The sequence below is a fragment of the Strix uralensis genome, chromosome 20 (genome assembly GCF_047716275.1).
Source record: "Strix uralensis isolate ZFMK-TIS-50842 chromosome 20, bStrUra1, whole genome shotgun sequence".
Classification (NCBI taxonomy): Eukaryota; Metazoa; Chordata; class Aves; order Strigiformes; family Strigidae; genus Strix; species Strix uralensis.
The window spans coordinates 12,827,427-12,839,003 of NC_133991.1; the positions used below are offsets into that span (position 1 = coordinate 12,827,427).

The 11,577-nt window shown below is 41.2% G+C and overlaps 1 protein-coding gene across 2 annotated transcripts; it reads left to right on the forward strand.

Annotated features, from left to right (window-relative positions):
- The first annotated feature begins 797 nt into the window (after window positions 1-797).
- On the forward strand, window positions 798-10,466 carry WSB1 (WD repeat and SOCS box containing 1). Of its 2 annotated transcripts, none has more exons than XM_074889856.1 (9): window positions 798-1,233; window positions 2,330-2,498; window positions 3,450-3,718; window positions 4,434-4,565; window positions 4,966-5,066; window positions 7,225-7,397; window positions 7,794-7,907; window positions 8,689-8,796; window positions 9,080-9,313. In XM_074889856.1, exons 1-9 carry the CDS (start codon window positions 1,194-1,196, stop codon window positions 9,159-9,161), a joined length of 1,188 nt encoding a protein of 395 aa, XP_074745957.1. In that variant the 5' UTR covers window positions 798-1,193; the 3' UTR covers window positions 9,162-9,313. The 2 variants fall into 2 exon arrangements, with proteins under 2 accessions (XP_074745957.1, XP_074745956.1); XM_074889855.1 differs by lacking the exon at window positions 9,080-9,313 and adding an exon at window positions 9,330-10,466 and having other exon boundaries at window positions 823-1,233.
- Window positions 10,467-11,577: the final 1,111 nt, after the last annotated feature.

An 11,577-nucleotide genomic window follows, 5' to 3' on the forward strand; every position in this document is an offset into this window, starting at 1 on the left:
TGGCCTCAGAGTCTCTTTCTCCAAGTTGTTTACGGACAACTCCATTAACTTTAACAGTAAATTCAAAACTATCATAAACCAGATCTTGCTGGATTCAGATGCTGAACTATACACATTTAGAAAGAAACATCAAAGAGTAGGAAACTCCTAAGTTTTCCAGCCGCTGGTTAGGGAAGATGAAATCAAGTGCACACGTCACTATCCTACACACATTCCGCAATGCAGTCATGTAAGTTTTTGCATATTTTTTGGCTTACGTGTTGCCTTGTAGTCCCATGGTCAAACAGAGATCAAGGATGTCACAATCTGGCTTAAAAGATAACGGAGAGAACCTCTATCTAACTCACTGCATCAGGAATGTTAACTGCTGGTGGTTGGGCATTTAAGTACCAGAAGAACATTTCTTACCCCATTTGAGGGCTCTGTCGTTTATCAACACAACCTCATCAGTACATCCCCACAACAACAGCTATAAAAAGCCTTTTGATTGCAATATTGGGGGAGTCACTATGGTTCTTCTCTGTACCGTGAACCCCGTGTTTTGAGGGAGCCAAGGTCACTACAGATTTAGTCAGTATAGTTGAATCGTGACTCATCTTTTGGCACAGGTGGAAGATGTCGCTGACACGGGCGGCACTGCAGCCCAAGTCTTGCTACCGCGTTGCCGTGTACCGTTTTTCCCCCCACACAGAAGGAACGGGGTGTATTTTAAACCCGTCCCGGAGGTTATTTTACAGCAAAGGCTTATCAGACCGCGTGTTTTGACCAGCTCTCGGAACACAACGCTGGAGTTCGCAGGGTGGATGGGGCCAGGCCCCGTAGGGCAGGGCCGAAGCCGTGTGGGAAGGCCGGAGGTGCCCCGGACGAGGCAGCGGGGCCCCGCTGGGTGTGGGGGCCCGGAGCGCTGTACTTCAGCGAAGAGCCGTTCGTCCGCAAACCGCGCTGAGACGGGAGATCAAATTAACGGTGTAAAGCGCGGAACGAGAAGTCGGGCTCCCCGGCGACGCCCAGGCCAAGGAGCGGCCCCCTCAGCCCGCGGGCGGAGCGAGGGAGGGCGCGTCCCGCCCGCTCCTCCCCGCGCTACTCCCCGCGCCGCCGCCGCCATTTTGTCCCAGTCCCAGCGTCTCCGGCCAGCGGCGGTCGCTTCCCGCTCCGTTGCAGGTCCCGAGCCGGTGCGAAGGGCGGTCCCGTAGATGGCCAGCTTTCCCCTGAGTGTTAACGAGAAGCTCATCGGTGAGGGGCGAGCAGGGAGGGCGGTCGCTGCGGGGCGCGGGTGGGGGTTAACGCCGGTCCGTGACCGCGCTCGGCCTTTCGGCGCGGCGGGCGGGGGAGGGCTGGGTGCCGGCCGCTCGCCCGCCGCCTTTCCCATCTCGTTGGACGCAGAAGCTTTCGCTGGGGGGAGAAAACCGCCTCGGTCCTCCTGGATGTTAGAGCGGGGCGGCTCTAAAACCGCCAGAATGCGTTATTCAAAGAGCCTTCTTTTGGCTGAAGCTGCTCCCTTCTATTAACGGGTAAAATCTTGTTCAGTAGCACGTAGGCGACATCGTTCTGTCGCGGCCGCTGGCCCTTTCTGCCCAGATGTACAAAGGTGGGCGCTGCCCGGCTGGAAGCGTCGGGGGGGCGGGCGGTGGCCGCGGCCTGCGGGGGACCCGGAGCCGCCCCGGTAGCGGTATGGGCAGCGCCGGGGCCCGCTGGCCACGCTGGCGGGCGGTGTGGCCTGGCCCGGGCCGGCTCCCGGCACTTGTAGCAGCAGCGTGGGGGGCGACATCGGTAGGGCTGGAGCTGCCCCCGCAGCCGGGGCTGCTGGAACTTGGGGGGCATCCAGTTGGGTTGTGGAGCAGGGGGGGATCAGCTGAGCCCAGCGCACGGTCATAACTTGTTTCCTGTGGTTGGTGATGTATTTTTTTTCTGAAGGAAGGCAAATTGTTACCAGGCATCTTATTTGCTAAACGCTGAAGTATTAGGTCAAGCTGGAGCATAGGTCTGCTGTCTCTAGAGCTGTAGTTACAATAATTGAAGTAATGGCTGTTTTCAGTAAATTTTTAATTTATTTGAGTTCTGCTTCTGAAATCGAGATGTGATGCTACTTACATGTCGACCAGGACATTTTAACACTAAGCTGTTTCTCTTTAGTGACTCAGTCTCTTGCAGCCGAGCCTTAGGCTTTTGGTTTGTTCCACAGTGACAATAAGACCCCTTCCCCAATGACTTTAAACGTCATGAAATAAAAGCAAAATCATTAACATATTGCCTGGTTCCCTTGTAACCTTTTAAAATATGCTGGCTTTTTTAAAAAAAAAACTGAATTTCCTCTTTGTTTTCTTTTTAGCACGATCACGCACTGTAGGAGAACTCTTAGCCCCAACTTCTCCTTTTGACAAGAAGTGTGGACGTGAAAACTGGACTGTTGCATTTGCTCCCGATGGATCTTACTTTGCTTGGTCACAAGGACATCGCATAGTGAAGCTGGTCCCCTGGTCTCAGTGCCTTAATAACTTGTAAGATGAAACTATATTGCTTTTAATTCACCTGAAAAACTTTTAAGAACTTCAATATAGGAGAAAGCTTTTAATAGATTAAAAAGCATGTGTTGGCTTTTTAGGCTTTGACATCTTTGGGAAAAACTAATTATTTAAACTACTGCTGTTTTATCTCTTCTTCTGTGGCCAGTGGGAGAAATACTGCAACCTCACAGAGGCTGTGGAGGAGTGATTTATTAACTGATTCACATGCTCTAAAATAAGAGGAAGTTAGAATGAAAAGGAAATTTAAAGACTCGGGCAGACCTGGACTTTTAAATTTCCTATCAGAGAGCTATTTGGTTTTACCTCTTAGGAATTTACTTAAAGGCAAACCTCTTTCCTTATAATTTTTATTAGAATCCAAGTTAAGTTCCAGAAGAGACATTTTATTTTCACTTGCATGTTGCATTTTAATGCAGTTAGTAACCAGCAGTTGCATTTTTGTAGCTGGTTGCATTTCCCTTCCCAGCAATCCTGTCTCCCCTTTTTTTTCCTCTTTCTGGTGGCGGGTTAACTGGTTTTCATATGCTGGCCTCAATCTCTCTTCCCCGTATTTAATGCATGTAAGTGAATTGCAGGGAACTTCTTGCTCATTTAGCAGAAAGTCTTGGGAATTTTTGTAACTCATTTTGCTGTAAGTGCTTTAAAAATGTTGTTTTTCACAGTGGGCTAAGGTCATATATTGCTCTCTACAGAGGTAAAAATGTGTAAAAAAAGCAGTACTATATTGTAAGAAGGTTTCCAGGTGTTAGTTTTTGACAGTTATAAGAAAAAGCTGCTTTTACAATTTGAAAGTAAAAACGCATCACTGGCCTCTAAAATGTACATTACAGCAACTCACAGATTTCATTACATCTTAAAGAACTTTTTGTTCTATTTATTTTTTAAGATACTTTATGCTTTTTTTTGGTATTTTTTGTTTTGCAGCTTGTTGCATGGCACAAAGAATGTTGCAAATGCTATCAGTACAAGACTTCCAAGGCAGAACAGTGACAGCAGTCAGAAAAATAAGCCTTGTGAACATATAATAGACTGCGGTGATATTGTCTGGAGTCTGGCTTTTGGGTCTTCAGTGCCTGAGAAGCAGAGCCGCTGTGTCAATATAGAATGGCACCGGTTCAAATTCGGGCAAGACCAGCTTCTGCTTGCAACAGGCTTGAACAACGGGCGCATCAAGATATGGGATGTGTATACAGGTAAGAGTATGTGAGGGGAAGGTGGCACCGCTGTCACTTAATGCAGTAGTAACATCATTGATACACAGGATGAATCGCTTACGCAATTTTAATTGGGAACTGAATCTTGAATACAAATTAAGTAATCTAAAGAAAGCATGAACTCCTGCAACTAGAAATGTTCAAATACTGCTAGAGGAAGGAACAGACTCCGGTCATGCTCTGAGATGTAAGTGATGGAAGATGAAGCCTTGTTGCTGCAAAATCGTTAAGTGTGTGATTGACTGTGTATATTGGTTGTTTACTCTAAAATCTTCTGCTGGATTGTTGTCTTAATATGCTTTTAAACAAAGAAAACTTTGAAAATATGAAGTTGTTCTCTGTTCTTGAGTATGGAGAAGGATTATGTTGATAAGGAACTTTTTTTTTTTTCCAAAGTAAATAATTGTTCAAATGATAAGAGACTGAATCTGAAATCAGGGAATCTCAATTTTGCTGGTAGCCCAGCTGCTAGGTTGGGAGAGAACTTCTCAGCATTAGAAAAATGAAACTAATGACTATTGAGTAATTTGTTGTTATCTTGTAAATTTAAGCTTAGAACAGAGACGTCTATCAAAAGACAAGTCTTGCCCTATTTCTGAGGCATAGAGTTTTAGTGTGCAGATTTACTGGCTTTTATTTGTTCTGAATAAAAGTACAGTCTTTCATTTTAAATTGTGGTGTTTTCATGGAACAGGAAAACTCCTCCTTAACCTGATGGACCATACAGAAGTTGTTAGAGATTTAACCTTTGCCCCAGATGGCAGCCTGATTTTAGTGTCTGCATCCAGAGACAAAACACTGAGAGTGTGGGACCTGAAAGATGATGGTATGCATTTTAAATTGATCTGCTGTGATACATAGGAGAAATATCTATGTACTAGCCTCATTTATTGCTATAAACTCAGTAAGGCCAGGATTTCTTAAAAAATTAATTTTGTTCTATTAACCACTCTATGCTCTCTTGAAATTTTTGATCTACACCTAGCCTAAAGGATAAGCTGGTATTGGGTTAAGTTAAAAGAGTGCACGGAGGGACCTTTTTGAATGGGGACATAGAATTTAGAGGCTGCAGGACAGAATTTTTATATTTGTGTAGACTGACTCTGCATGATGTTGTTTGGAAAGGCAGTATAAAATTTTATAAGGGAAGAACTAGTTTGGAAAAGCTTTTCAATTTGAATTCATAATATTTAATCAATTCTTACGGGAATGTCTTTTCTTTTTAGGAAATATGATGAAAGTGTTGAGAGGACATCAGAACTGGGTATATGGTTGTGCATTCTCTCCAGACTCCTCTATTCTCTGTTCTGTTGGAGCTAGTAAGGCAGTATGTGTCAGAGTTTCTTGTTCATTAAATCTGCTGAATTGTGTGCATAATCATTTTAAATCTAAGTAACATTAAGCTTGTGCTCGGTGTCATGAACTTCTAATGTTTTATGATGATGTAAAAGTGCATGAAATTAAACTGGCAAATGGTGCATTGAGACACTGATTTATGAATTGAACTTGCACTGCTTTTAGTTGAAGAAACCGTAAGCATTCTTTGAGAAATAGTTCTATGTGTTCATAGTATAAAACCAAAGAAGACTAAAGCTTTCAGTGTTAAAAGATACTTAGATTAATGCATACAGCTATTCTGTTATTGATTTTATCCTTTCTATTTCCTGCTCAATGAAAAGGACTTTTCAAAGTCTGAGCCAGTCATGGTATCTCCCGCTGAACAAAAATGTTTCTACATGTTTTCAATACAAATGGCACTCGTGTCTAAAAGATCTAGAACGAAGAACAGCATACTGGTTTTGTTTTCATCCGTATTCTAATGCCCTGCTAGCGAACTGAAAGCAGTGCAGGTAAAGCATGTATGCCATAAGCTGCTTTTCTTGGCACTGAATTAGGATCAAGCAGAAAGGGGGATTCAGTCTAGTTACAGGGCTTTGGAGGTAGTTTAAGGAAGCCTAGTGATGCTGAGTAAAAACACAGTTCAGTCATTGCTACTGCTTTGTATGGATGACTGTTCAAATGCTTGAAATTGTACTTGAAATTATCAGTGCAGATTTGGGAGAGAATAGCTGAGGTCTGGGTTTTGTTTTTTCTTTAAATAGAGCAGATGTGGATGTATACATTGCTATCTTCAGGCTGTGTGTTTTCCATAAGCTTCTTGCTTTCCCTGTCACAGGTGGTGGCAGCAATATTGGTGTGATTGAGTTAAGCTGGCACCACTCACACAGGAGCACAGTGGTGGTAGCTGGGCAGAGAGTGGCATCTCTGGCTACCAGGCTGGGGGCGAACTTTACCGTAGGACGAAGTAACCTTGCATTCGACTGCAAGGTGTACTGTACGTACGCAGGTGCTGGTTGATGTCCACTTTCTGCTTTCTTTCTTTCTGTTTTTTTTTTTAATAATTTTCACAGCAGTGAAACACGCTGACTCCTAAAACATAGTTTCCAGTTTTATGGAATGTTGGGCTCTCCTTGGAGAAATTGGTCAACACGTTTATAACCGATTGTAAGATGGTTCAGGTTTAGGAAGTACGTGAGGCACTAAGGCTATGTTTGCTTTGGTCAAACATGTAAATTTATCCAAGATGTCAGTATTTAATCTGTGCAGTAAAACTGAGTCAGGGGAAGAATCCAGGACCCTAATGAGCTCTTTTAGGTACATAACTTCTTATGCTAAAGACTTATATTTTCTGTAAAATCATGCTGCAGTACATAGATTGTTCCTATTAAGTAATTCTGCACAGTCTTTATTTTGATTATATATAATGTACATCTGCATGTAAAATCCCAAAATACTATCATCTTTTATCAACTTTTATAATACTATATGCAATTAGCTGGGTAAATTGTAATATTAATGTCATTTTTTACTGTTGACTTGATTTAAAATGCATAAATTCTTTCTAATAATGTGGTTAGACTTCCCTGTTGTTTTGCCAAAGACATAACTTTTGGCTGTGAAAATTCTTTTTGCTTGCAGTATCTGTTTCTCTTCCTAGGCTGACGTTGGTGATCCAAGCCAATTGTAAACAAGTGATCTTAAACTCAAAGGGATGCCACTGGAGTAACAATATGTTAACCTTATATTTTCTGTCTGTATATTTCTTAAAATTTTGGTAGTTACTGAAAGAGGGGACTGTAGAGTTTAACCCTATTTATTTCTGCATATTTTAATAAAATAGTTTTGTAATACATGAATTTCAGTAAGCTACATGGTTAAATTGTGTTGCCTTTATCTTATATTTTGGCTTATTTTGTTCATAACATTTAACAAACTTGAGTTAGAACTTGCATGTCTGCTTTAATTATTTTTAAAAACCTTGATTTTAATCTGAGTATGACACTGAGCATATTTCTTAATTGTAGTAATTCATAATGCCTGATTTTAATATAATCCTAAATAAGACTAGCAGCTATACTTTAAAAAAAGTAAATGCTTCACTGCATCTCTGAGCAGAGCTATAACATTAGCTTATTTAATTGCAGGTTTTTCTCTGGGATATGGATAAATACTCCATGATACGGAAACTTGAAGGACATCACAATGATGTTGTAGCTTGTGAGTTTTCTCCTGATGGAGCTTTACTGGCTACTGCATCTTATGATACTCGAGTTTATGTCTGGGATCCACATATTGGAGTTATTCTTATGGAATTTGGGTAAGTAAAGTAGTCAAATCTGGAAACCTTCTCCTAGAGTGAAGATGGCTGCTGAAAATTAATGGGCTTGTGTATTAACTGATAATTAGACCTTATTTATTAGGGAAAAATCTTAGTGGCTGATGGAAATCCTGAAGTGGCAGAGCAGTGGAGATTATTCTTCTGAGAAAGTACCCATTAAAATATCAGTGCTTTAAATTCTAATTTAAGCATCTGCAGCAAAGCTGACGTGTTCAGTACTGCAGAAGATAGAGTAGTTCAATCTCCACTCCTACTTTCATAGTTAAACGTTCAATCTATTTTTTTATTCCTCAGCTTTGCTAGTCATGGCTGAAGGAAACACTTCCATAGTTAAGCATGATGCTGTTGGCTCAGTGTCTCTCTCTCTCTCTCCAGGCATCTGTTTCCCCCTCCTACTCCAATATTTGCTGGAGGTGCAAATGACCGATGGGTCAGATCGGTATCTTTTAGTCACGATGGACTACATATTGCAAGCCTTGCTGATGATAAGTAAGTATGAGGAAAGGTTTGTTAGACTCCTCTAATTCTTCCCATATGACATGAACTTTTAAATACTAAGTCAGCTTTTTTTTTAACTGAGAAATGACTTCTGATGGTCTTGGTAAAAAAGTAGATGAGTTATCTGGTATATGTTAATGTTCATTCTGAATGTAGAAATAATTAGTTGTGTACAGAGTAGGTGATAGTGTGTAACGGCTGAAAACAGAAAAAGAGGGGTTGTAAACACAGAAAAATAGAAATGGAGTTAATAATGCAGGTCTTTTGTATAGTAGTAGATTCCAGAGTAAAAAGAGAAGTATTCTGTGATCTTGTATTCAACTTCTGCTAACACTGCAAATATTTTGAAGAACTGTACTGTAAGAATATGAAGAATGCTTTCTCAAGATGACAGCAAGGGTATTAAACTGTCTACAGGAGGGTTTTAGTTCTTTTAAGACAAGCATAGTTGGGACTTCCTAGCATATATGACACTTAAGGGAGAGATTGTCTAAATCTGTAGTTCAGGTTATTGCTTTCTGCTGTTGAAGGCAATCTTATTTTAATTGGCAGAGCTAAAATGGTTGAAGAAGTACAGATCAAGGTGTATATCCGGAATGAAGAAGTCCTGGTATTTCAGGCCAAATCTGAAACACCTTGTATGCATATTAAAAGGTCTATAAAAATTTCCAGAGTTCTGCTTCAGACTAGTTTCTAGTGCAGTGTCTGACAAAATACCAGACAGAACGAAATGTCTACTCTGATAACTTCCTACTTTTTCTTCCCTTATCAGAATGGTAAGATTCTGGAGAATTGATGAAGAATACCCTGTACAAGTTGCACCTCTGAACAATGGGCTCTGCTGTACATTTTCTACTGATGGCAGTGTTCTAGCTGCAGGGCAAGTATATATCTTTTTTTCTCCTTCCTAAAATATTAAGGTAACACAAAAGGTTGAAGACAGCGACTAAGTGTTCTAAAAATCTTCAGTTGTGACTTGCAACTTGATGCTTCTGACCTGGTTTTAGTTCTGGTAGTATTTGTTTAAACATGCCTGAAATAACAGTAAAATCAAGAAGCTGATAAACTTGTTTCTTATCTTTGAGAATAAATAAAAGGCAGGCCCACAACATGTGGATTGGAAAAAGACCATTAGATAATCAAGGGCAGTTGTTGTGTTTCAGGTGGTGTACTCAAGAGCTGTTGGAAGATCTGCTCTGTTGCATAAATAATCAGCAAGTTGCTTATTGTGCTGCTATAGCTTAAAAGAAGAACTGGCATCTGGTCTAAACGAGCCTGGAACAGCTTGAGCTAAGCACCAGGAAGCCCAGAGCACACTCCCCTTAACTAGCAATGTATGTGAGAATTTGTACTAAGTTGGAATCATTCAGGTGGGATAATCCTGGTGGGTTTTGCCTTCTTTTTTTTGTGCAGGACACAGGATGGCAGTGTGTACTTCTGGGCAACTCCAAGACAAGTTTCCAGTCTCCAACATCTATGTCGCATGGCAATTCGAAGAGTGATGCCCACCAGCCAAGTCAAGAACTTGCCTATCCCATCAAAAGTGGTGGAGTTCCTTTGTTACCAGATTTGAATTTTAAAAAAAATAAATTTAAATCATCAAACTGGCAGCTGTCCCAGCTGCTGAAACTGGCTAAACACTTTAAAGAATCCTCAAACTTTACAGCCTTTAAGCTTAAAACTCTACAGGTTTTCAAGAGCTATTTAAAGTGATAACCTAAATACTATTTTGTCAAAATGCCTGACAGGTAATTTTTTAATATTTATAGAAAACACAGTAGAAGTATTCCTGGTGTTCTCAATTTTCTAAAGTATAACTGTGAAAACATGTACATGTATAGACATAAGCTGCTACATGTTCTCAATGTACCTTTAAAAATTGCTTTTATGATTTTTAATGTGTATCATGTATATATTGCTTTGGTAGAGCCATCAGATGCATCTGTGCTGTAAAGTGGAAGGATAGCTATTATTCTGGGACACTGAGTTAGAAAAAATATTGACTTAAGGAAGCTTAACTGCTCTGTATGTATGTACATTGGTTGGGGTTCAGGAAACTGATCCACAGATAAGGATTCATGCTAGTTTAGTTCATGAAGAGGTACAGCTTGGCTTTTTAGAGCATGGTCTGGTGAAGGGAAGTAGGTTGAGGTAAGGGCTGGAGTATATCTGATGTAAACCCAGGAATGTTGTCTCTGTCAGCTCCAGGCGGCCTTAAGCTCCATAGCAGCAAACCAGGTTAAGTTCCAGTATTGGGCAGTGTTAAAGAAATATTTCCTTAACATTTCTAAAAATCGAACTACTGTATTATTGCCTGATACTTTGTCTGTAATGAGAAAAATTTACAGACTCAGTTTGTTATTCTTTAACCCTATAATATCTCTTTGGGGGTGATTATTGGTTAATGGCCAAAGATAAGCAAAATACTTGGTTTTGCCTTCTGTTATTTATCTGTACCTGCAGATACAAAGAATGTATGCATTGCATAAAATGCCTGATTATATATATTTTTTTGTTGAATTTTTTTTATTAAAAACTTGTATAAAAGTTTCCCGAGACTGCATCTGGCGCCTGATTTATGAACATGATACTCTCACAACAGTTCTAGCGGGCATCTGCCCCTGCAGGACTCTGTCAGTTTTCCTTTTCAGGACCCCAGAATGCTCATTGTGGTGGAACTTACTGTGGGGAGCTACAGCACTATCTTCAAAGCTTTTATACAGGCAAAGGTCAAAAGCAGAGGTGATGTGAGTGTTCCTCTGCTCAGACATGGCGCAGGATGGAGGGAATGGAGTTCTGACTCCAACACACAGCCAGACACAGGTGCTTTTCTACTTCAACAACATGGTCTCACAGGCAGATGTATTTTCTTCTCATGTCCTTGGTTTCTTGGGTGAAGTACAAAAAGCTTCTGACAAGGCAGAACAACTCTCACTGAGCACAGCCCAGCAGACCTTGGCTGGAGAAGACTATAAATACCCCTGCTGCTCCGTGTTCATTGCCACACCCCTGTCCAGCAGCAACACTTGCATGTCAGATCCTGTGACTGGTATTTCAGTCTCTTTTCCATGTAACTTATTTCCACATGTACAAAAGAAGAGAGAACTGCCAATAGCAAGAGAGCAATTTTCTCTTCTAGAGAGCTCAGCCCAGACACCCAGGCCCCCTTCCCAGGAAGGTTTCCCCAAACACTGATTCCAAACACCATAAATCAACTTGCCACTTTCCAAGGAGTGCTACAGAACAAAGCCAACGGGACACAACTTCCTCGGGAATTAATACCGAGCTTGCAAGGAAATAGGAAGCGTACATGTCACCATGCTACTTAATGACATCGGGAGCAGTATTTTTCATAAAAATACTGCACCTAATTGAAGCAGTATTTCCCTTTTTTTGTTTGTTCTAAATATACGTATGACTAAGAAAAGGCTTCTCACGCATCATCCAGCTGAAGGAAGAACGGGCAAATTCTGTGCCCCCCCCAAACATCTCATCTCAACCTGAATGCAGATATGAGTGAATAATAGCAACCAGGCATGAAGTTTTCTGCAAGGGAGCTTCCTAATTTAATAACACGTGTTCTGACAAAGCACAGTTGTCCTGACCAGCTCGAGCACTGTGTGCTCTGTCCTGCACTCTCTGCTGGGAAGTTTGTCCCAGG

What these genes read in the sequence shown, in the direction of transcription:
- WSB1 (XM_074889855.1), top strand. Translation starts at nt 1,194, where the DNA reads ATGGCCAGCTTTCCCCTGAGTGTTAACGAGAAGCTCATCG. An exon ending in TCTCAGTGCCTTAATAACTT is followed by an intron (nt 2,499 to 3,449) that starts GTAAGATGAAAC and finishes TTTGTTTTGCAG; the next exon opens with CTTGTTGCATGGCACAAAGA. An exon ending in GATATGGGATGTGTATACAG is followed by an intron (nt 3,719 to 4,433) that starts GTAAGAGTATGT and finishes TTCATGGAACAG; the next exon opens with GAAAACTCCTCCTTAACCTG.